Below are 26,694 nucleotides of genomic sequence, written 5' to 3'. Positions count from 1 at the left end.
TTTCTGAATTCCCAGTTGTCTTGAACTCATTGAAGTCTGAGATTTCCCAGTTCCGAGTTTCCAGGTGTTTTGAACACGGCAGAAGTCATGCTGGATTGACAGCATGGCCAATGTATTCAACCTTTTCTGGCCCATGGTGTTGCATGTGAATGTTTGTCCTTTTAAGATTGGAAAAGAGACCGTTAAACCCAGACTTGGAACACACACCCTCTCCACTGAATAGCAGGCTAGTGATTACAAATGACCTTGAGACTTCTTGGATGGGCACTTCTAATGTAAATCTACAGCAGCACCCAAGGGTCTTGAATTTTTGAGCTCTCCCTGTAGATTTTGCGGTGACGTAGTGTACCCATGAGTGACAGAACACTGAGCCAATCACGGCACAACTAGAGAACACTACCAACCCCTACGCTCTGTATTTTCCGCTGGCTGCCCCACCACCACAGGAAGCACTGAGCTAGGCTGAAACACCTGCATTCTGGAGCTGCTTTACCCAAGAAACCAAAAAAGAGACCATGTTTGTATGCGGCTTTATTAACTCAATGATCTTTTTTTTTTTTTACATTGTTTGCAAACGTGAAACGTATTAATGCCAAAATAACATGCAAATCAGTGCAAACCAGATGGGATGGCGTATCGCTGTAGAATGCTGTCGTAGCCATGCTGTTTAAGTGTGCCTTGAATTCTAAATAAATCACAGACAGTGTCACCAGCAAAGCACCCCCACACCATCACACCTCCTCCTCCATGCTTCACGGTGGGAACCACACATGCGGAGATCATCCATTCAACTACTCTGCGTCTCACAAAGACACGGCATTTGGAACCAAAAATATCAAATTTGGACTCATCAGACCAAAAGACAGATTTCCACCGGTCTAATGTCCATTGCTTGTGTTTCTTGGCCCAAGCAAGTCTCTTCTTCTTATTGTTGTCCTTTAGTAGTGGTTTCTTTGCAGCAATTGGAACATGAAGGCCTGATTCACACAGTCTCTTCTGAACAGTTGATGTTGAGATGTGTCTGTTACTTGAACTCTGTGAAGCATTTATTTGGACCACAATTTCTGAGGCTGGTAACTCTAATGAACTTATCCTCTGCAGCAGAGGTAACTCTGGGTCTTCCTTTCCTGTGGCGGTCTTCATGAGAGCCAGTTTCATCATAGCGCTTGATGGTTTTTGTGAGTGCACTTGAAGAAACTTTCAAAGTTCTTGAAATTTTCCGGATTGACTGACCTTCATGTTTAAAGTAGTGATGGACTGTCGTTTCTCTTTGCTTATTTGAGCTGTTCTTGCCATAATATGGACTTGGTCTTTTACCAAATAGGGATATCTTCTGTATACCACCCCTACCTTGTCACAACACAACTGATTGGCTCAAACGCATTAAGAAGGAAAGAAAGTCCACAAATTAACGTTTAACAAGGCACACCTGTTTGCACCCCCCCAATCTTCTTCATCTCTGTCAGACTGCAACCAAAAAAGGTGTATTGCCGCCACCTTCTGGGTGGGGTGAAAACTGAAACACTTTAACGCAGAATGGGGACTGGGGGAAAGGTGAAAAACATATTGTGACAACCCTGGGTTTATCGTCACAATATTCAAAATATATATTCAAAAGTATCTGTGGTACTACTCCTTCAGGCAGATCACAATGTATCTTCGTCCCCGGCAATAAAAACCAGCGATTTTTTGTTATGGCTCTGCATTCAGAGAGGAGAGACCTCTGAGCTTCTCATCCAATGGTTTTTGAGGAGGCGCGGAGAAATGACGCAAGGGGAGTACCTCAATTGCTTTATCCTCGCGTCCTCTCTCTTCTACATTTGATACATTTACGTCAGTTAGCAGACTTTTCCAGAGCGACTTACAGTAGTGAGTATATATATATACTTCCATTACGTTGTATTTTTTTCCCCCGTGGGAATCGAACCCACAACCCTGGCGTTGCAAAACACCATGCTCTACCAACTGAGCCACACGGGACCACATTACCTCGGGTCTTTTCGGAGATCCGGTTCATTTGGCTACGTTCAGCTAAAATTAGCCGTTCATTTAGCTCATAAACGGCACTACGTTCAGTAGGCCTAGTGTTTAAAAACGAAGCTACCTAAAACCGTGAAAAAAATTATTGCAAATCTCTAATGTAAAGCCTAAACAGTTGCCTGACATCATGTCAGATCGTGACATGTGACTTCAAATACATTTCACCTGACCAAATGATTAGATGTCCTGCAAAAGAAATGGAGAAACACATTAAAAAGCACTGCAAAAAAATGTGGTGTGGAACAGAATGAGTATCATCACAAACGATAGTAATTCCTCACCGCAAGAACAATCTTCAGATACTTTAAAAAATAATAATTTATCTGCAGTTTAAATCGTCTGGAACTAAAAAAAAAAAGCCACCGAAACAGTTGTAACAGTAAGCAAACTAGAGAGTCAAATGAACCGCTCTTTCACAAATGAAATTCGATTCCCGACGTTCATCAAAAAAGACCTGTTCAAAAAAAAAGAACCGATCGTTGTTGTTCGCGAACGATTCATCACCACTAACCATGGAGTCCGGTGGATTGACAACATGATATAAAGAGCCGAAGCGGAAAGGAGCTTTACACTATAACACAGTCCATTTCTCCCCCCCTCCTATAGAGTTTACAGTGGTCAAAGAAAAACATGTGAGAGAAAAAGGAGGTAAAGAAATCCACTGGAAGAACGGACTAGGAAGGCTTGATAGAAGGAAGAGGAGGCAGGACTGAGCGATTCAGGTTTGTTATTATGGTTCTGGACCCAAAGAGGAAAAGTACACAGGGAAAGATACGATTCATCAATGAGTTAGTTAGGTAGCTAGCTAGCTATAGTTTTAGTAGCTAATGATCAATTTGATCGATGACAAAGACAATGTTTTTCGTTATTGAGTATAATAGGATTAGCTAGCTAGTAGCTAACGTTAGCTAATATTAACAGTTGATCGATTGGCAAACAGGCAAAGCTAGCTAGCAAGCTAACCGTTAGCTAACTAGCAAGCGTAGCTAACTAGTTAGTTAACTTCGAACAATATCCTTTTTAAAAACGGGATGTTGGAGGGGGTTATTTCAATATTTCACCCCGACACAGACGGTAAAAACCAAAAAACATGGCTGTCGGTTTGAAACCCCGACAGGTGGTGCCTCCATAACAAAAGCGAACTAGTTAGCATTTGGCGCTAGCTAACGTCAATGAACGATGGCTTGAGGAGGAGGGGGTTGAGTTGCTTGGCAAAGTACAGTGTTTACTCAAGGTACTCAACTCTGTGGTGGGGCTCCTTAGCTACTAGCTAGCTAGTATTTCCTGAGTTGGGAGTGTACTGAACATGAAATTGTCCTCGGTAAGCTTAAAAAAAAAACAGGAATGAAATGCAGACAAATGTGTCGTCTTTCCAAACACTTATCTTATTGTCTGTTCAGCTAAAGGTTTACCCTATCCCATTTGTTATGTATCTACCAATTAAAAAAAAAAAAAATGTATTCAAACAGTTTTGCTAAAGTAGTTATTACATTTCTGTGCATTTCTGTCTCCGCAGCCAGTGCCGTACTGATCCCCTTGGTAACGGGAACAGAACCGTTTTCCTTCTACCTCATCCGTGATGACAGAGGTGGGAGTGAAGTGGGCCTGCGACTACTGCACTTATGAGAACTGGCCGTCCGCTGTTAAGTGCACCATGTGTCGTGCACAATGTCCCAGCAGCCCCATAATCACAAAGGAGACCTACAATAGCAGCAGCCCCAGCAGTGTTACTATGGAGCCTGGTTGTGATTGGCAGGACCCTCCAAACCCAGAGGGAAGTTGCGGTAGCCTCTTGATCTACCCAGATTCCAGTGCCAGGCCTCGTGTCAAGCCTCCCGGCGTGACTGAGAATAGCTCCAAGTGGTCCTGTCACATGTGCACCTACCTGAACTGGCCTCGTGCCATTCGTTGTACCCAGTGTCTGTGTCAGCGCCACCAGAGGACCCCCTGCAGTCCCACGGAGGCCCCCCAGACGTCAGGCTCCAACGTGGGCTACCGCCAAGCCCTTCCCCCCATGGATCCATGTACAGAGGAGTACAACGACCGTAACAGACTCAACAGACTCAACACCCGAGGTGGTGGTGGTGGTGGTGGTAGCAGCAGTAGCCAGCACTGGACTTGCACTGCCTGTACTTACCAGAACTATCCCAAGACCCGGAAGTGCATCGTCTGCGACCACCCCCAGCCTCAACCTAATAACCGGGAGGCTATTCCTATAGAGTTGGCTGGGCAGTCCGAGGAGGCTCCTTCATCCACATCCTCAAACATCAATGAACAGGACAGAGACGGGGCCAGGTGGAGAGGGAGCTGCAGTAGGGGGCTGAGCGGGGGACAGAGACAGGGACTGAGGATGACCTCTCCACCCACCTCTAAGAGAGAGGCGGAGGTAAAGATGGACTTCCAGAGGATTGAGCTGGCGGCCGGGGCAATGGGCAGCGGAGAGGAGCAGCATCACCATCCGGAGAACATCGACTTCAAGAAGACCAAACAGATTAAGAACAGGATGAGGAAAACTGACTGGCTGTTCCTCAATGCTTGTGCAGGTGAGTGAGTGGTTATTATAGGATGTAAGTTAGTCTTACTGTACATAAAGTCCTCCTGTCTGTGATTGGACATTACACAGACACAAGATCAGGTGAAAATGAATGAAACGCTCTCGTTCCTGGCCACGCTGCAGTAGTTCACCCTGGTTGTTACTAACTGGCCACGCTGCTGTAGTTCACCCTGGTTGTTACTAACTGGCCACGCTGCTGTAGTCCACCCTGGTTGTTACTAACTGGCCACGCTGCTGTAGTCCACCCTGGTTGTTACTAACTGGCCACGCTGCAGTAGTCCACCCTGGTTGTTACTAACTGGCCACGCTGCAGTAGTTCACCCTGGTTGTTACTAACTGGCCACGCTGCTGTAGTCCACCCTGGTTGTTACTAACTGGCCACGCTGCAGTAGTTCACCCTGGTTGTTACTAACTGGCCACGCTGCTGTAGTCCACCCTGGTTGTTACTAACTGGCCACGCTGCTGTAGTCCACCCTGGTTGTTACTAACTGGCCACGCTGCTGTAGTTCACCCTGGTTGTTACTAACTGGCCACGCTGCTGTAGTCCACCCTGGTTGTTACTAACTGGCCACGCTGCAGTAGTTCACCCTGGTTGTTACTAACAGGCCACGCTGCTGTAGTTCACCCTGGTTGTTACTAACAGGCCACGCTGCTGTAGTTCACCCTGGTTGTTACTAACTGGCCACGCTGCTGTAGTTCACCCTGGTTGTTACTAACTGGCCACGCTGCAGTAGTTCACCCTGGTTGTTACTAACTGGCCACGCTGCGGTAGTTCACCCTGGTTGTTACTAACTGGCCACGCTGCGGTAGTTCACCCTGGTTGTTACTAACTGGCCACGCTGCAGTAGTTCACCCTGGTTGTTACTAACTGGCCACGCTGCAGTAGTTCACCCTGGTTGTTACTAACTGGCCACGCTGCAGTAGTTCAGCCTGGTTGTTACTAACTGGCCACGCTGCAGTAGTTCACCCTGGTTGTTACTAACTGGCCACGCTGCTGTAGTTCACCCTGGTTGTTACTAACTGGCCACGCTACAAAGTGATGGAGGGCGGAGGGTCTATAGTTAGATATCACAATATTATTTTGTAAGACATATTATATCGATACTTTGACTCCCAGGTATCCATTTTGTGGTGTTAGCTTGCGCTAGTCAGCTGTACCAGCGCCAAACTCTGGTATTTTTAATCCTATAGCTTATTCTTTTTAACCCACCGTGTAGTCGATGTCTGCGCCACCGCGGAAATCTAATTAGCATAATACAAAAATCCAATCGATCTGTCTTAAGTGGGTTTTTTTTTGTATGGGCTGTGTCTCAATCCATAGCATCCACCAATGGCGGCCTTCCGTACCTGCGGTGGAAGGTGGCCGAGCTACAGCGGTGTTTGTCAAGACACGAGACATCCAGAAAATATTGCTTTTTTTCATGAAAACGTTTGTAGCGTCCCAACCGTTTGGTCTATAAAGTCTATGGAAAGATGAGACTCTCACGATGGTGTTCTCTGTTTTCAGGATGTCCGTTGGTCCTTACTCTCAAACTGTCTTTCATTCAGTTTTTCCAGGTCTTAAATGTGACTACAGTGGTTCCGTTACATTGTGCCGATGCTTAATTGATGCGACGCGAGAATTTTTTAAAATAATAATTGAACGTAAAAAAAAATACTCAAGGCACATATGATGTTGGAGAGCGACCCCCGGTGAGAGCGACCCCCGGTGAGAGCGACCCCCGGTGAGAGCGACCTCCGGGGAGAGCGACCCCCGGTGAGAGCGACCCCCGGTGAGAGCGACTCCCGGGGAGAGCGACTCCCGGTGAGAGCGACTCCCGGTGAGAGCCTGGGAGAGCGACCCCCGGGGAGAGCGACCCCCGGGAGAGCGACCCACATGTACCTCTGTGTAAACGTCATGTGCGTGTGCCAGTACGAGTCAGGCTGTTGCCAGAGGACAGAGTGCAAGGTAGCCTATAAGCCTACCATTTGATAGAAACTGTGAGCTTTCTCTCTAAGCACGACTAGGCCTTGGCTAGATTGAATGCACTCGAGTAGAGAGATGTTTTGTGGATACACAAGGTGTTTGTTGGAGGAATAACTATCTAAAATGAAAATAGACTTGTTACAGTTAGTGGCACAGCAGCTGCATTGTTACATAATAAACACAACACACACAGAACTACAGTATTATTAATTAAGGGAGGGTTTAGTTAGAAGGGAATCTTGGACCCATTGAATCCCTGAGTGTTTGTCCTTGCTGTTCTGGGAGAATCTCTGTCTCTGATAGTGAAAGTAATCCCTCAGGCCTGTAGGGATGAGCAGCTACTTTGACTAGGCTGGGGAGCAGACTGTGACAGAGAGGAGGAGGAGGAGAGGTCTGCTGTCTGTCTGGGTCCAGTGGGAGAGTGGCGACAGAGGGAGGGACAGAGTGAGCGGGAGACCGACCGGGAGAAAGAGACGGACCGGGGGGGGAAGGGAAAGAGACGGACCGGGGGGAAGGGAAAGAGACCGACCGGGAGACCGACCGGGAGAGGAGGGAAGGAGACCGACCGGGAGAGGAGGGAAGGAGACCGACCGGGAGAGGAGGGAAAGAGACCGACCGGGAGGAAGGGAAAGAGACCGACCGGGAGAGGAGACGGACCGGGAGAGGAGGGAAAGAGACCGACCGGGAGAGGAGACGGACCGGGAGAGGAGGGAAAGAGACCGACTGGGAGAGGAGACGGACCGGGAGAGGAGGGAAAGAGACCGACTGGGAGAGGAGACGGACCGGGAGAGGAGGGAAAGAGACCGACTGGGAGAGGAGACGGACCGGGAGAGGAGGGAAAGAGACCGACTGGGAGAGGAGACGGACCGGGAGAGGAGGGAAAGAGACCGACTGGGAGAGGAGACGGACCGGGAGAGGAGGGAAAGAGACCGACTGGGAGAGGAGACGGACCGGGAGAGGAGGGAAAGAGACGGACCGGGGGGGAGGGAAAGAGACCGACCGGGAGACGCAGAGAGGCTGTCGTTGGGAGAGTAGGACTATAAAATCTGTTATATTTTTAGCCTGATTCCGTTTTTGTATTTTCTCCTGGGTTTTTTCCAGGTTTTGGGGTATAGTTGCCCTGTAATTCAATTGTGCACCAGCCAGAGACCCTTGTTTGATTGGTGATGTTTCTGTAGCGCTCATGTGATTTGTAGAGTTTGCAACAACAAAAAATGGCCTCCTTGATTGATACAAATAAGGGACATCCTCTTCTAGCTGTCTCTCCTGAGGGACATCCTCTTCTAGCTGTCTCTCCTGAGGGACAGCCTCTTCTAGCTGTCTCTCCTGAGGGACAGCCTCTTCTAGCTGTCTCTCCTGAGGGACATCCTCTTCTAGCTGTCTCTCCTGAGGGACAGCCTCTTCTAGCTGTCTCTCCTGAGGGACAGCCTCTTCTAGCTGTCTCTCCTGAGGGACAGCCTCTTCTAGCTGTCTCTCCTGAGGGACAGCCTCTTCTAGCTGTCTCTCCTGAGGGACAGTCTCTTCTAGCTGTCTCTCCTGAGGGACAGCCTCTTCTAGCTGTCTCTCCTGAGGGACAGCCTCTTCTAGCTGTCTCTCCTGAGGGACAGCCTCTCCTAGCTGTCTCTCCTGAGGGACAGCCTCTCCTAGCTGTCTCTCCTGAGGGACATCCTCTCCTAGCTGTCTCTCCTGAGGGACAGCCTCTTCTAGCTGTCTCTCCTGAGGGACAGCCTCCTCTAGCTGTCTCTCCTGAGGGACAGCCTCTTCTAGCTGTCTCTCCTGAGGGACAGCCTCTTCTAGCTGTCTCTCCTGAGGGACAGCCTCTTCTAGCTGTCTCTCCTGAGGGACAGCCTCTTCTAGCTGTCTCTCCTGAGGGACAGCCTCTTCTAGCTGTCTCTCCTGAGGGACAGCCTCTTCTAGCTGTCTCTCCTGAGGGACAGCCTCTTCTAGCTGTCTCTCCTGAGGGACAGCCTCCTCTGGCTGTCTCTCCTGAGGGACAGCCTCCTCTGGCTGTCTCTCCTGAGGGACATCCTCCTCTGGCTGTCTCTCCTGAGGGACGGCCTCCTCTGGCTGTCTCTCCTGAGGGACGGCCTCTTCTGGCTGTCTCTCCTGAGGGACATCCTCCTCTGGCTGTCTCTCCTGAGGGACATCCTCCTCTGGCTGTCTCTCCTGAGGGACATCCTCCTCTGGCTGTCTCTCCTGAGGGACATCCTCCTCTGGCTGTCTCTCCTGAGGGACATCCTCCTCTGGCTGTCTCTCCTGAGGGACATCCTCCTCTGGCTGTCTCTCCTGAGGGACATCCTCCTCTGGCTGTCTCTCCTGAGGGACATCCTCCTCTGGCTGTCTCTCCTGAGGGACATCCTCCTCTGGCTGTCTCTCCTGACGGACGGCCTCTTCTGGCTGTCTCTCCTGACGGACGGCCTCTTCTGGCTGTCTCTCCTGAGGGACGGCCTCTTCTGGCTGTCTCTCCTGAGGGACGGCCTCTTCTGGCTGTCTCTCCTGAGGGACGGCCTCTTCTGGCTGTCTCTCCTGAGGGACGGCCTCTTCTGGCTGTCTCTCCTGAGGGACGGCCTCTTCTGGCTGTCTCTCCTGAGGGACGGCCTCTTCTGGCTGTCTCTCCTGAGGGACGGCCTCTTCTGGCTGTCTCTCCTGAGGGACGGCCTCTTCTGGCTGTCTCTCCTGAGGGACGGCCTCTTCTGGCTGTCTCTCCTGAGGGACGACCTCTTCTGGCTGTCTCTCCTGAGGGACGGCCTCTTCTGGCTGTCTCTCCTGAGGGAGTCAAAATGACCGTTCTACCACAGCCAACATGGTGTTTTTTGGAAAGCACATTTTGATTCTGAGTTCCGGCATATATAAAGTTTGTATGTGATAACAACTTCTAATTTGTTCCCAAAAACACTTCACTCGCGCTAAAGAGGGAGGCTCGCTTGGCTGGTGCTAGAACGTTCTCATATCAAATACACCTCTGGAACGCAGATCAAGGTGTTTTATACAGTGGCAAGAAAAAGCCCTTTGGAATTACCTGGATTTCTGCATAAATTTGTCATCAAATTTGATCTGTCACAACAATAGACAGTGTGCTTAAACTAATAACACACAAATTATTGTATTTTTCTTGTCTTTATTGAATACATCATTTAAACATTCAGTGTAGCTTGGAAAAAGTATGTGAACCCCAAGGCTAATGACTTCTCCAAAAGCTAATTGGAGTCCAATCAATGAGACGAGATTGGAGATGTTGGTTACAGCTGCCCTGCCCTATAAAAAACACTCACAAAATGTTAGTTTGCTATTCACAAGAAGCATTGCCTGATGTGAACCATGCCTTGAACAAAATAGATCTCAGAAGATCTAAGATTAAGAATTGTTGTCTTGCATAAAGCTGGAAAGGGCTACAAAAGTATCTCTAAAAGCCTTGATGTTCATCAGTCCATGGTAAGACAAATCGTCTATAAATGTAGAAAGTTCAGCACTGTTGCTACTCTCCCTAGGAGTGGCCGTCCTACAAAGATGACTGCAAGAGCACAGAGCAGAACGCTCAATGAGGTTAAGAAGAATCCTAGAGTGGCAGCTAAAGACTTACAGAAATCTCTGGAACATGCTAACATCTCTGTTGACGAGTCTACGATACGTAAAACACTAAACAAGAATGGTGTTTATGGGAGGACACCACGGAAGAAGCCACTGCTGTCCAAAAAAACATCTGAAGTTTACAACAGAGCACCTGGATGTTCCACAGCGGTACTGGCTAAATATTCTGTGGACAGATGAAACTACAGTTGAGTTGTTTGGAAGAAACACACAACACTGTGTGGAGAAAAAAAGGCACAGCACACCAACGTCAAAACCTCATAACAACTGTAAAGTATGGTGGAGGGAGCATCATGGTTTGAGGCTGCTTTGCTGCCTCAGGGCCTGGACAGCTTGCTATCACCGACGAAAAAATGAATTCCCAAGTTTATCAAGATATTTTGCAGGAGAATGTTAAGCTATCTGTCTGCCAATTGAAGCTCAACAGAAGTTGGGTGATGCAACAGGACAACGACCCAAAACACAGAAGTAAATCAACAACAGAATGGCTTCAACAGAAGAAAAATACGCCTTCTGGAGTGGCCCAGTCAGAGTCCTGACCCTCAACCTGATTGAGATGCTGTGGCATGACCTCGAGAGAGCAGTTCACACCAGACATCCCAAGAATATTGCCGAACTGAAACAGTTTTGTAAAGAGCAATGGTCTAAAATTCCTCCTGACCGTTGTGCAGGTCTGATCCACAACAACAGAAAACGTTTGGTTGAGGTTATTGCTGCCAAAGGAGGGTCAACCAGTTATTACATCCAAGGGTTCACATATTTTTCCCACCTTGCACTGTGAATGTTTACACAGTGTGTTCAATAAAGACATGAAAACATATAATTGTTAGTGTGTTATTAGTTTAAGCAGACTGTGTTTTGTCTATTGTTGTGACCTAGATGAAGATCAGATCAAATTTTATGACCTAAATTATGCAGAAATCCAGGTATTTCCAAAGGGTTTACATACTTTTTCTTGCCACTTTATGTCCTAATAATTGGAAAGATTGCTCAGAAAACCAGGTGTTTTAATCAGCGTACGCTTACTTCAAATAGGACCTGACGCAGATTTAAGATGAACAGAGAAAGGTTGTTTACATGACTGTCATACTCGGCCTTCTGCCATTTTAATCAGTTTAATATCCAATTATTAATGTTCATGTAAACATAACTCACTGATGCTTCTTTAACCTGGTTAGTGTTGACTGCTCTTGCTGGGCCAAGCAGTCAGCCATCCGTCATAGCAGGAAGTTAAAAATAGCCTTGACATAACATGAGCACAACACATGACAACACTGTGACAGTCTGACCTTGGCTCTGATTTACTCCCCTCTGTCCACAGTCAGTCTGGCTTTGGTCTGTTGTCGAGACACACAAATAATATTGTCTTGGGACATGCATATTGACCAATGACTGATGTTGACTGGGTGAGGGCTCTGTGGGGGCTCTGTGGGGGCTCTGTGGGGGCTCTGTGGGGGCTCTGTGAGGGCTCTGTGAGGGCTCTGTGAGGACTAGGGCTGTCATATAACTCTCACCAACTCACAGCTCATCTAACTTAGTGATGAATACATTTACTGTCCTCCCTACGGCAGATGTCTCTGTCCGGTTATGGAGTTTGTTGTTGAGACACAAATAATATTTTCTATTGATATTTATATTGACTATCAGGCCTTTGACGTCAGATCACAGTTTATGATTAGGTTAACCTCCTGTGACATCAGATCACAGTTTATGATTAGGTTAACCTCCTCTTCTGTGACAGATCACAGTTTATGATTAGGTTAACCTCTCTTCTGTGACATCAGATCACAGTTTATGATTAGGTTAACCTCTCTTCTGTGACATCAGATCACAGTTTATGATTAGGTTAACCTCCTGTGACATCAGATCACAGTTTATGATTAGGTTAACCTCTTCTGTGACAGATCACAATTTATGATTAGGTTAACCTCTCTTCTGTGACATCAGATCACAGTTTATGATTAGGTTAACCTCCTGTGACATCAGATCACAGTTTATGATTAGGTTAACCTCTTCTGTGACAGATCACAATTTATGATTAGGTTAACCTCTCTTCTGTGACATCAGATCACAGTTTATGATTAGGTTAACCTCTCTTCTGTGACATCAGATCACAGTTTATGATTAGGTTAACCTCCTCTTTTGTGACATCAGATCACTGTTTATGATTAGGTTAACCTCTCTTCTGTGACATCAGATCACAGTTTTATTATTTGACCTTGCTGATGAACATTAGGTCGGCTAACCTCTCCCCCCCATCCATGGTCCGATGTCTGTCTCTGTCCGGCTAGGGAGTTTGTTGTTGTTGTTTAGATACAATACTGTCTTGAGTCTTTGAGACAAAGTTGGTTAACACCTTGAAGGGTACCTACTATCCTACCTAACGACTTCATGACTAGGGCTGGTACAACTACCGTATAACCGACGGTTATGGATGAAGACTGTCATGAAATAAAATAACATCATAAACAGAAATAAATATCTATATCTCTATCTATATATATATATATATATATATATATATATATATATATATATATATATTTTTTTTTTTTTTTAAATCATAATTGTGGAATGAACAGCCATAACATGGACTCTTAACAATGTGATGTAACTTTGTTGCTCCCTACTGAAACAAGGAAGGAAACAAGGAAACAAGTCTTTGGTTTCCTAGGCCAGGGTTGTGCACATTATGGTTTTTCCCCCCCAGCACCACACAGCTGATTCAAATAACCAACTCATCATCAAGCTTGGATTATTTCATAAAGAACTACAAAATAGCACGGATTATTTCATAAAGAACTACAAAATAGCACGGAGGTCTGGGTTAGACGGCCGAGTCGAGGCAAAGGTCAGAATCTCTGGATTAACCATCTAATGCTACATAAATGTAATAATGAATAAATTGTCTGTATTTCTTTAAATTGACAATTGTGTGAACTGTCTCGTAAGTGTTTTTTAAATTGACACAACCTGTTTTAGAAAAGCTTTCAGCTAGAGATGACTTGCAGGGATTTGTAGTGTTGCGTGTCTACTTTGATGCTAGTTAGCATTTTCTAAGTATGAGTGGAAATATATTGATTAAAGTCATCCTTGTCCGAGAGAGATTTACATGGGTATCAAAACGTCACACCAGGGTCAGCCTACACTACATGGGTATCAAAATATCCCACCAGGGTCAGCCTACACTACATGGTAATCAAAACATCGCACCAGGGTCAGCCTACACTACATGGTAATCAAAACATCGCACCAGGGTCAGCCTACACTACATGGTAATCAAAACATCGCACCAGGGTCAGCCTACACTACATGGTAATCAAAACATCACACCAGGGTCAGCCTACACTACATGGTAATCAAAACATCGCACCAGGGTCAGCCTACACTACATGGTAATCAAAACATCGCACCAGGGTCAGCCTACACTACATGGTAATCAAAACATCGCACCAGGGTCAGCCTACACTACATGGTAATCAAAACATCGCACCAGGGTCAGCCTACACTACATGGGTATCAAAACATCACACCAGGGTAAACCTACACTACATGGTAATCAAAACATCACACCAGGGTCAGCCTACACTACATGGTAATCAAAACATCACACCAGGGTAAACCTACACTACATGGTAATCAAAACATCACACCAGGGTAAACCTACACTACATGGTAATCAAAACATCACACCAGGGTCAGCCTACACTACATGGTAATCAAAACATCACACCAGGGTAAACCTACACTACATGGTAATCAAAACATCACACCAGGGTAAACCTACACTACATGGTAATCAAAACATCACACCAGGGTAAACCTACACTACATGGTAATCAAAACATCACACCAGGGTCAGCCTACACTACATGGTAATCAAAACATCACACCAGGGTAAACCTACACTACATGGTAATCAAAACATCACACCAGGGTCAGCCTACACTACATGGGTATCAAAACATCACACCAGGGTCAGCCTACACTACATGGTAATCAAAACATCACACCAGGGTCAGCCTACACTACATGGTAATCAAAACATCACACCAGGGTAAACCTACACTACATGGTAATCAAAACATCACACCAGGGTCAGCCTACACTATACACGGTAATGTAGAATGTTCATTCAGATCATGGAAGCGATGTGGCTCATACAATGGAATGTATTTTTTTTCTAATGTCAGTTGAGTTGAATCAACAAATCACATGGCAGATATTTTACTTCCTGCTTCGCTCCTGAATGAGGATGCCCGTTCTATTCATTATATTTCTATGGCAGCACATGCGGTCAGAAGCGGAGGATTGGAGAAATTGTGTGTTAAAGAGAACCTTTTTTTAATTTTTTTTAAATACAATAAAATGTTATTCGAACAGTTATTCCGGTGACCGCAATCATTTGGCTGCCCTGTCATACCACCTACTAACCTACATAATGATGTCATACCACCTACTAACCTACATAATGTCATACCACCTACTAACCTACATAATGATGTCATACCACCTTCTAACCTACATAATGATGTCATACCACCTTCTAACCTACATAATGACTTCACAACCCATAGCCTACATAATGTCTTCACAACCCATAGCCTACATAATGACTTCACAACCCATAGCCTACATAATGACTTCACAACCCATAGCCTACATAATGACTTCACAACCCATAGCCTACATAATGACTTCACAACCCATAGCCTACATAATGACTTCACAACCCATAGGCTACATAATGTCATAACTCCTGCTAACCTACATAATGATGTCATAACTCCTGCTAACCTACATAATGACTTCACAACCCATAGTCTACATAATGACTTCACAACCCATAGCCTACATAATGACTTCACAACCCATAGCCTACATAATGACTTCACAACCCATAGCCTACATAATGACTTCACAACCCATAGCCTACATAATGATGTCATAACTCCTGCTAACCTACATAATGATGTCATAACACCTGCTAACCTACATAATGACTTCACAACCCATAGCCGACATAATGTCATAACTCCTACTAACCTACATAATGATGTCATAACACCTGCTAACCTACATAATGACTTCACAACCCATAGCCGACATAATGTCTGGCCAGGGAGTCTGTTGTTGAGATACAATAAGACTGGCTAGAGAGTTTGTTGAGACACGATATTGTCTTGGGACATGCATATTGACCAATGAATGTGATATTAACTGGGTTATTAGGTTAGGTTATATTGTTATATTTATTTAACCTTTATTGAACTAGGCAAGTCAGTTAAGAACAAATTCTTATTTACAAATGACGGCCTACCAGCACTGAAACAACTGATCAGATCTCATTGGTTTTAGTTTCAGTGCTGGTTATTCTGAAGGAAACGGATCAGATCTCATTGGTTTTAGTTTCAGTTTCAGTACTGGTTATTCTGAAGGAAACTGATCAGATGATCTCATTGGTTTTAGTTTCAGTTCTGGTTATTCTGAAGGAAACTGATCAGATGTCATTGGTTTTAGTTTCAGTACTGGTTATTCTGAAGGAAACTGATCAGATGATCTCATTGGTTTTAGTTTCAGTAGTGGTTATTCTGAAGGAAACGGATCGGATCTCATTGGTTTCAGTTTCAGTTCTGGTTATTCTGAAGGAAACTGATCAGATCTCATTGGTTTTAGTTTCAGTGCTGGTTATTCTGAAGTAAAACTCTGATCAGATGATCTCATTGGTTTTCCATAGCAGAAGGAAGCAGGCAGTGTTTGTGTAATATTGTTCCGTTTCGGTAAGCCAACAACAATAACTTTGTTCATGTTTTCCTGTTGGAAAGAATGAGTCCATGTCAAGTCGTTACATTATAAACTTTGATGTGTTGAATTGAGTGAAGTTGGATAAAATGTTATACAATGCAGTGTTCTGACAATACTATTAGCCTATTTGTCAATTGAATAGAGAGGATGGGGAAATAGGATTCAGCATGGTACTGAGTGTATACATTTAATCATACTGAAAGATGGATGTACACGGTGAGGCGTGGCTTAACGTGACCACACCCCCGAGTAGGGTACATTTTACATTTTTTTACCCCTTTTTTCTCCCCAATTTTGTGGTATCTAATTGGTAGTTGCAGTCTTGTCTCATCGCTGCCACTCCCGTACAGACTCGGGAGAGGTGAAGGTCGAGAGCCATGCGTCCTCCGAAACACAACCCAACCAAGCCGCACTGCTTCTTGACACAATGCACATCCAACCCGGACCAATGTGTCGGTGGAAACACCGTTACACCTGGTGACCTGGTCAGCGTGCACTGCGCCCGGCCCGCCACAGGAGTCACTAGTGCACGATGAGACAAGGATATCCCTGCCGGCCAAACCCTCCCCTAACCGCCCCATGGGTCTCCTGGTCGCGGCCGGCTGCGACAGAGCCTGGGCTCGAACCCAGAATCTCTGGTGGCACAGCTAGCACTGCCATGCAGTGCCTTAGACCATTGCGCCACCCGGGAGGCACACTCCCATGTTAAATCGCCTACTTTACTCATAACCCCACAACGGCTGTATTTTTTTAATAATGTTTTTATCGTTCTATGAACATTTGGGATATGCTTGGTTGGTCGTTTTTTAACATACTTCCACGTCGTTCTAATCAACAAACTACATCATACCTACAAACACAACCGCTGTGTTCGAATACCCGTATTAACATACTGTATACTACTTACTTAATGAGTATATACTATTAGTTACTTTTAGTATACTGTAAACGAACGGTATCCTTTCAGTTGAGCGTACTAGCGCTTCGCCTGTCTACCGGATGTTGATGCTGTTGCTATGCAACCTCTTGCTAGCTTGTTAGCGTAACATATTACTAGCTAGACTTCGGGTGTGATTGTAAATTCAACCTGGAGTGCCAGAGTGCGCTCTGGGCGTTCGTAAATTCAGGGCGTTGTCCCGATCGGGACATTCAGAGCGCACACTGGATGCTCTGGCCGAGGAGTAGGGTTGATCCGAGCGTTTTGACCTCACAACAGCAATCAAGCACCCAAGCTAACTGGCTAATGTTGGTTAGCTTGCTAGCTACTTCCAGATACATAATGAGAGAACTCACTCTGACCATTTTACTGGCCCTAGCAGAGCTGGTTAGGCTGTTTTCATGTTATCTAGAGCGTTGGTGACTAACTTTGCAGCTGGCAACAATTTAATGACCCTTTTTCGCCAACGTTTACTGACACCGTCCATATTCAATGGGTGTTGAACATTCGTAAATTCATCAGTTATACTGTGCTTTGCCTCAGGCAGTCAGATGAGAGTGCTCTGAAATCGTAGTAGATAGCCAGAGCGAATTTACAAACGGACCCTAACGACTATACCACTTAGCTAAGCTATGAATGACGTGAATAATCAAGTCAATAAACGTTGGGTAGTTAGTTAGATAGCGTAAATTAAATTTACTGGCAAGTTCGATGTACTAGTAGCCAACTAACGTTACAGTAGGTAGCTCACATACCTGGTACATACTGCTGTAATGATATGCTATGCGGTTCGTAAGGATAGCGTAGCTAGCAAATTGTCGGCCAACGTAACTTATTGGAGAAGTCGACTTTATTGCATTGCTCAACATTTTCTTAACATTTTTCATAATTAGTTAAAATAACAAATTTGTATCCGCTCTCGTCGGACTTGGGCTGCATATTTTCCTTCATTTTTTCCAAATCTGAAAACGTTGTGAAGCCACGCCCATTTTCTGAATTGTATTATGGGCTCTAAAAGCACGGAAATAGTGTCCACTTTGTGTTTTGTCGAATTTAGTACGACATCCGGGAACTTTTAGCATACTATCTACATCCATACTATGACCAAAAAGCATACTATATACTCCATTTATGTCACAAATGGTACACTTAGTGCGGTTAGCATGAGTATTCAAAAACAGCTTTTGATTCTAAACGTAAAAATGTTAGCAATGGACAGAGACTGTCGCATGGAATGTACGTCACGATTATCAGCCAAAGAGCCCGATACCAATGGACTTTCTTCAGCTAGCTATCGTTAGCTAACTAACCGTGCTTTTATAGCTAAGATGCTAAAAGCTGCTGGTACCTTTTTTGTTGTTGTTGCCTGAACAAATAGTAGGACAAAACACCATCAAATCAAGTTTCATCAACTGTCCAAGGCCCAAGTTAGACCGACCTCATGGTTTCAGGATATACATCGCTATGACGATGGGAAATCGGTGTGCTGTGGGTACCCTACTCACGTTAAGCCACGCCTCTCCGTAGGATTCATCCAAGTTCTTTTCAGAAGCACGTACATAAGAAGACTGAGGTGTATTTCTCCTGAGTCCTTCTACCTGCTGTCAATTCAGACCCTCTTCCTCCTCCATTATCCACCTTCACCTCCTTACCAGTGGTGTAAAGTACTTAAATAGTACTTTAAAGTATTTTTACTCAAGTCGTTTTTTGGGGTATCTGTACTTTTATTTTACTATTTTATACACTGCTCAAAAAAATAAAGGGAACACTTAAACAACACAATGTAACTCCAAGTCAATCACACTTCTGTGAAATCAAACTGTCCACTTAGGAAGCAACACTGATTGACAGTAAATGTCACATGCTGTTGTGCAAATGGAATAGACAACAGGTGGAAATTATAGGCAATTAGCAAGACACCCCCAATAAAGGAGTGGTTCGGCAGGTGGTGACCACAGACCACTTCTCAGTTCTTATGCTTCCTGGCTGATGTTTTTGTCACTTTTGAATGCTGGCGGTGCTTTCACTCTAGTGGTAGCATGAGACGGAGTCTACAACCCACACAAGTGGCTCAGGTAGTGCAGCTCATCCAGGATGGCACATCAATGCGAGATGTGGCAAGAAGGTTTGCTGTGTCTGTCAGCGTAGTGTCCAGAGCATGGAGGCGCTACCAGGAGACAGGCCAGTACATCAGGAGATGTGGAGGAGGCCGTAGGAGGGCAACAACCCAGCAGCAGGACCGCTACCTCCGCCTATGTGCAAGGAGGAGCAGGAGGAGCACTGCCAGAGCCCTGCAAAATGACCTCCAGCAGGCCACAAATGTGCATGTGTTTGCTCAAACGGTCAGAAACAGACTCCATGAGGGTGGTATGAGGGCCCGACGTCCACAGGTGGGTGTTGTGCTTACAGCCCAACACCATGCAGGACGTTTGGCATTTGCCAGAGAACACCAAGATTGGCAAATTTGCCACTGGCGCCCTGTGCTCTTCACAGATGAAGCAGGTTCACACTGAGCACATGTGACAGACGTGACATTCTGGAGATGCCGTGGAGAACGTTCTGCTGCCTGCAACATCCTCCAGCATGACCGGTTTGGCGGTGGGTCAGTCATGGTGTGGGGTGGCATTTTTTGGGGGCCACACAGCCCTCCATGTGCTCGCCAGAGGTAGCCTGACTGCCATTAGGTACCGAGATGAGATCCTCAGACCCCTTGTGATACCATATGCTGGTGCGGTTGGCCCTGGGTTCCTCCTAATGCAAGACAATGCTAGACCTCATGTTTTTATTTATTTATTTATTTCACCTTTATTTAACCAGGTAGGCAAGTTGAGAACAAGTTCTCATTTACAATTGCGACCTGGCCAAGATAAAGCAAAGCAGTTCGACAACATACAAAAACACAGAGTTACACATGGAGTAAAACAACATACAATCAATGATGCAGTAGAAAAAAAAATAAAAAATAAAAAAAAATAAGACTATATACAATGTGAGCAAATGATGTGAGATAATGGAGGTAAAGGCAAAAAATGCCATGGTGGCAAAGTAAATAAAGTATGGCAAGAAAAAAACACTGGAATGGTAGATTTGTAGTTTGAAGAAAGTTAAAAGTTAAAATATAAATATAAATAATATGGTGCAAAGGAGCAAAATAAATAAAATAAATACAGTAGGGGAAAAGGTAGTAGTTTGGGCTCAATTAAAGATGGGCTATGTACAGGTGCAGAGATCTGTGAGCTGCTCTGATAGCAGGTGCTTAAAGCTAGTGAGGGAGATAAGTGTTTCCAGTTTTAGAGATTTTTGTAGTTCGTTCCAATCATTGGCAGCTGAGAACTGGAAGGAGAGACGACCAAAGGAGGAGTTGGCTTTAGGGGTGACCAGAGAGATATACCTGCTGGAGCGCGTGCTACAGGTGGGTGCTGCTATGGTGACCAGTGAGCGGAGATAAGGGGGGACTTTACCTAGCAGGGTCTTGTAGATGACCTGGAGCCAATGTGTTTGGCGACGATGATGAAGTGAAGGCCAGCCAACGAGAGCATACAGGTCGCAGTGGTGGGTTGTATATGGGGCTTTGGTGACAAAACGGATGGCACTGTGATAGACTGCATCCAGCTTGTTGAGTAGGGTATTGGAGGCTATTTTGTAAATGACATCGCCGAAGTCGAGGATTGGTAGGATGGTCAGTTTTACGAGGGTATGTTTGGCAGCATGAGTGAAGGATGCTTTGTTGCGAAATAGGAAGCTAATTCTAGATTTCACTTTGGATTGGAGATGATTGATGTGAGTCTGGAAGGAGAGTTTACAGTCTAACCAGACACCTAGGTATTTGTAGTTGTCCACAAATTCTAAGTTAGAACCGTCCAGAGAAGTGATGCTGGATGGGCGGGCAGGTGCAGGCAGCGATCGGTTGAAGAGCATACATTTAGTTTTACTTGTGTTTAGGAGCAGTTGGAGACCACGGAAGGAGAGTTGAATGGCATTGAAGCTCGTCTGGAGGGTTGTTAACACAGTGTCCAAAGAAGGGCCAGAAGTATACAGAATGGTGTCGTCTGCGTAGAGGTGGATCAGAGATTCACCAGCAGCAAGAGCGACATCATTTATGTATACAGAGAAAAGAGTTGGCCCAAGAATTGAACCCTGTGGTACCCCCATAGAGACTGCCAGAGGTCCAGACAGTAGGCCCTCCGATTTGACACACTGAACTCTGTCAGAGAAGTAGTTGGTGAACCAGGCGACGCAATCGTTTGAGAAACCAAGGCTACTAAGTCTGCCGATGAGGATGTGGTGATTAACAGAGTCAAAAGCTTTGGCCAGGTCAATGAATACGGCAGCACAGTAATGTTTCTTATCGATGGCGGTTACGATGTCGTTTAGGACCTTGAGCGTGGCTGAGGTGCACCCATGACCAGCTCTGAAACCAGATTGCATAGCGGAGAGGGTGCGGTGGGATTCAAAATAGTCGGTAATCTGTTTGTTGACTTGGCTTTCGAAGACCTTAGAAAGGCAGGGTAGGATGGATATAGGTCTGTAGCAACTTGGGTCAAGAGTGTCACCTCCTTTGAAGAGGGGGATGACAGCAGCTGCTTTCCAATCTATGGGAATCTCAGACGACACGAAAGAGAGGTTGAACAGGCTAGTAATAGGGGTTGCAATAATTTCGGCAGATAATTTTAGAAAGAAAGGGTCCAGATTGTCAAGCCCAGCTGATTTGTAGGGGTCCAGATTTTGCAGCTCTTTCAGAACATCAGCTGAATGGATTTGGGAGAAGGAGAAATGGGGGAGGCTTGGGCGAGTAGCTGTGGGGGGTGCAGTGCTGTTGAATGCAGTAGGGGTAGTTAGGTGGAAAGCATGGCCAGCCGTAGAAAAATGCTTATTGAAATTCTCAATTATAGTGGGCTTATCGGTGGTGACAGAGTTTCTTATCCTCAGTGCAGTGGGCAGTTGGGAGGAGGTGTTCTTATTCTCCATGGACTTTACAATGTCCCAGAACTTTTTAGAGTTGGAGTTGCACGAAGCAAATTTCTGTTTGAAAAAGCTAGCCTTGGCGTTTCTAACTGCCTGTGTGTATTGGTTTCTAACTTCCCTAAAAAGTTGCATATCGCGGGGGCAGTTCGATGCTAATGCAGAACGCCACAGGATATTTTTGTGTTGGTTAAGGGCAGTCAGGTCTGGGGAGAACCAAGGGCTATATCTGTTCCTGGTTCTAAATTTCTTGAAAGGGGCATGCTTATTTAAGATGGAGAGGAAGGCATTTTTAAAAAATAACCAGGCATCCTCTACTGACGGGATGAGGTCAATATCCTTCCAGGATACCAGGGCCAGGTCGATTAGAAAGGCTTGCTCGTTGAAATGTTTCAGGGAGCGTTTGACAGTGATGAGTGGAGGTCGTTTGACCGCTGACCCATTACGGGTGCAGGCAATGAGGCAGTGATCGCTGAGATCTTGGTTGAAAACAGCAGAGGTGTAATTAGAGGGCACATTGGTTAGGATGATATCTATGAGGGTGCCAGTGTTTGCGGCTTTGGGGTTGTACCTGGTGGGTTCATTAATAATTTGTGTGAGATTGAGGGCATCAAGCTTGGATTGTAGAATGGCTGGGGTGTTAAGCATGTCCCAGTTTAGGTCGCCTAGTAGCACAAGCTCTGAAGATAGATGGGGGGCAATCAGTTCACATATGGTGTCCAGAGCACAGCTAGGGGCCGAGGGGGGTCTATAGCAGGCGGCAACGGTGAGAGACTTGTTTTTGGAGAGGTGGATTTTTAAAAGTAGAAGTTCAAATTGTTTGGGTACAGACCTGGATAGCAGGACAGAACTCTGCAGGCTATCTCTGCTGTAGATTGCAACACCGCCCCCTTTGGTCGTTCTATCTTGTCTGAAAACGTTGTAGTTAGGGATGAAGATTTCACAGTTTTTGGTGGACTTCCTAAGCCAAGATTCAGACACAGCCAGGACATCCGGGTTGGCAGAGTGTGCTAAAGCAGTGAATAAAACAAACTTAGGGAGGAGGCTTCTAATGTTAACATGCATGAAACCAAGGCTATTACGGTTACAGAAGTCATCAAAAGAGAGCGCCTGGGGAGTAGGTGTGGAGCCAGGCACTGAAGGGCCTGGATTCACCTCTACATCCCCAGCGGAGCAGAGAAGGATAAGTATGAGGGTACGGCTAAAAGCTATAAGAATTGGTCGTCTGTGACGTCCAGAATAGAGAGAAAAAGGAGCAGGTATCTGGGGGCGATAAAATAGCTTCAAGGTATAATGTACAGACAAAGGTATGGTGGGATGTGAGTACAGAGGAGGTAAACCTAGGCATTTAGTGATTATGAGAGAGATATTGTCTCTAGAAATATCATTGAAACCAGAAGATGTCATAGCATGTGTGGGTGGAGGAACTGAGAGGTTGGATAAGGTATAATGAGCAGGGCTAGAGGCTCTACAGTGAAATAAGCCAATAAACACTAACCAGAACAGCAATGGACAAGGCATATTGACATTAAGGAGAGGCATGCTTAGCCGAGTGATCAGAGGGTCCAGTGAGAATCAGACAGCTAGCCGGGCCATAGGTAGCAAGCTGGTGGAAGATGGGAGGGAGGTCTGTTTTTAGCCGCCTCGTGCGTTTCCGTCTGTGGGTTAGTGGGGTTCCGTGTGGAAGGGGGGACCTGTCCAAGTTGGCAAAATAGTTAGTTATAGTGGCCCAAGAAAAAGTGGCTGGAGTGTGTGGCTGGAGTGTGTCAGCAGTTCCTGCAAGAGGAAGGCATTGATGCTATGGACTGGCCCGCCCGTTCCCCAGACCTGAATCCAATTGAGCACATCTGGGACATCATGTCTCGCTCCATCCACCAACGCCACGTTGCACCACAGACTGTCCAGGAGTTGGCGGATGCTATAGTCCAGGTCTGGGAGGAGATCCCTTAGGAGACCATCCGCCACCTCATCAGGAGCATGCCCAGGCGTTGTAGGGAGGTCATACAGGCACGTGGAGGCCACACACACTACTGAGCCTCATTTTGACTTGTTTTAAGGACATTACATCAAAGTTGGATCAGCCTGTAGTGTGGTTTTCCACTTTAATTTTGAGTGTGACTCCAAATCCAGACCTCCATGGGTTGATAAATTGGATTTCCATTGATTATTTTTGTGTGATTTTGTTGTCAGCACATTCAACTATGTAAAGAAAAAAGTATTTAATAAGATTATTTCATTCATTCAGATCTAGGATGTGTTGTTTAAGTGTTCCCTTTATTTTTTTGAGCAGTATATTTTTGCCTACTTTTACTTCACAACATTCCTAAAGAAAATAATGTATTTTTTACTCCATACATTTTCCCTGACACCCAAAAGTACTCGTTACATTTTGACAGGAAAATGGTCCAATTCACACACTTATCAAGAGAACATCCCTGGTCATCCCTACTTCCTCCGATCTGGCGGACTCACTAAACACAAATGCTTCGTTTTGTAAATTATGTCTGAGTGTTGGAGTGTGCCCCTGGCTATCAGTCAATAAAAATAAAATTGTGTCTTCTGGTTTGCTTAATATAAGGAATTTGAAACGGTTTATACTTTTACTTTTGATACTTGGGTATCTTTAAAACCAAATACTTTTATACTTTTACTCAAGTAGTGTTTTTACTGGGTGACTTTCATTCATAACCTACATAATGGCTTCATAAAGCCTACTAATCTACATAATGACTTACGACGAAAGCCCTATGGGAGACTAGGAACACTAACCTACATAAGGACTTAGGACCAAAGCCCTATGGAAGACTAGGAACAGTATGGAGCCCATTCAGTATGTGATGGAAAATGATGTAGGTCTTTTTAATGAACACCACAGCCTGTCAATTACATCTAGCATTTTCTAACCAGCTTTCTGTATGGGGGACGTACCTCTGGAGTCGATCCAAGCTTCAATCCATTCAGATACTGTTGCAGAAGCTGCACATTTGGGACATCATATTTCAAATGGGAAAGCTTCTACATCTGTAATGCAATGATATGAATGTTGACGATTTTAAACTTTCCTTACAGGTGTATTTCAACATCAAGGGATATTTTTTTTTATTACCTAGGCGACACACAAAGCAATGTACATTTTTACATTTACATTTTAGTCATTTAGCAGACGCTCTTATCCAGAGCGACTTACAGTAGTGAATACAGTTCATGCATTTTTTTGTTGTTATTTTTTTTTTGTACTGGCCCCCCGTGGGAATCGAACCCACAACCCTGGCGTTGCACACACCATGCTGGCGTTCCAAACACCATGCTCTACCAACTGAGCCACAGGGAAGGCTGTGTAGGACTATATCTCATAACAAAGTCCATGTACGATATCTCTTCTTTAATGGCCACGCTACACATAATATTTCAAATGGAAAGCTCATGTATCTGTCTGCCATGACATGAATGTTGACGATGCAAACTTGCTTCATGGGTTGGATGTACGTCAAAGTACATTGAGGGACGTTATCTAGGCTAAAGGCCTGCACAAAGCGAAGCAAGCGTACGGGCCTAGACCTACAGTATATCTCTTAACAATGACCAGCCTGACTGTTCACTGCCAGCTCTACAGGCCTCGACCTACAGTAAATCTCTTAACAATGACCAGCCTGACTGTTCACTGCCAGCTCTACAGGCCTCGACCTACAGTAAATCTCTTAACAATGACCAGCCTGACTGTTCACTGCCAGCTTTACAGGCCTCGACCTACAGTATATATCTTAACAATGACCAGCCTGACTGGTCACGGCCAGCTCTACAGGCTTCGACCTACAGTATATCTCTTAACAATGACCAGCCTGACAGCTTGACTGTTCACTGCCAGCTCTACAGGCCTCGACCTACAGTATATCTCTTAACAATGACCAGCCTGACTGTTCACTGCCAGCTCTACAGGCCTAGACCTACAGTATATCTCTTAACAATGACCAGCCTGACTGTTCACTGCCAGCTCTACAGGCCTCGACCTACAGTATATCTCTTAACAATGACCAGCCTGACTGTTCACTGCCAGCTCTACAGGCCTAGACCTACAGTATATCTCTTAACAATGACCAGCTTGACTGTTCACTGCCAGCTCTACAGGCCTCGACCTACAGTATATCTCTTAACAATGACCAGCTTGACTGTTCACTGCCAGCTCTACAGGCCTAGACCTACAGTATATATCTTAACAATGACCAGCCTGACTGTTCACTGCCAGCTCTACAGGCCTAGACCTACAGTATATATCTTAACAATGACCAGCCTGACAGCCTGACTGTTCACTGCCTGCTCTACAGGCCTCGACCTACAGTAAATCTCTTAACAATGACCAGCCTGACTGTTCACTGCCAGCTCCTTTCTGTGGGTGACAAGAGTAGGGAGAGAGGACAGTCGGGATCTGACAGTAGAACAGTGTTTGTGGTAGTGAGGGAGGGAGGAGGGGGGGAGGGTGTTCAAACAATGTCTGTACAGAATTGTTATTTATCTTGACAGTCTCACAGTGGTAGGTACACAGTGTGTTGTGTTCAGTGAAGTCAATGGACTGAATTTCCCCCCCCCAACACACAACACTACGACTTCATTCCTCCCTTCTTCTGCACCCTCACAGACTATGTATAGATCCATAATTTGTTTAAAAAAAAACGTGTATACTGTAGTACTATTTGTTGTTTTGTGTAGCCTACTCCTGGCTGCACAATCAATTTCTCTGCAGAGACAAATAAAGTTTCAATTTAATATAACTTGTTCCGGGTCATCCCCAGTAATGAGTTCTTCCCTCCCTTTCCCCTGTCTCTCTGGCTACCTTTAGACAGGAAG

The 26,694-nt window shown here is 45.4% G+C and overlaps 1 protein-coding gene across 4 annotated transcripts in view; it reads left to right on the top strand.

Moving 5' to 3' along the window:
- Window positions 1-1,782: 1,782 nt before the first annotated feature.
- Window positions 1,783-26,694, top strand: part of LOC115183932 (ubiquitin thioesterase ZRANB1) — a 49,349-nt gene continuing 24,437 nt past the window's right edge. Inside the window, exons 1-3 of one of the 4 annotated variants that reach the window (XM_029744910.1) lie at window positions 1,783-1,869; window positions 2,647-2,762; window positions 3,557-4,583. In XM_029744910.1, the coding sequence (XP_029600770.1) occupies window positions 3,620-4,583 (964 nt within the window). In that variant the 5' untranslated portion in view covers window positions 1,783-1,869; window positions 2,647-2,762; window positions 3,557-3,619. Of the gene's footprint in view, window positions 1,870-2,003; window positions 2,763-2,789; window positions 3,362-3,556; window positions 4,584-26,694 lie in introns of those variants that run through there. The other 3 variants (XM_029744914.1, XM_029744909.1, XM_029744911.1) reach the window with 3 other exon arrangements.

The sequence above is a fragment of the Salmo trutta genome, unplaced genomic scaffold, assembly GCF_901001165.1.
Source record: "Salmo trutta unplaced genomic scaffold, fSalTru1.1, whole genome shotgun sequence".
Taxonomy (NCBI): Eukaryota; Metazoa; Chordata; class Actinopteri; order Salmoniformes; family Salmonidae; genus Salmo; species Salmo trutta.
This window is presented reverse-complemented; position numbering and strand designations above follow the sequence as displayed.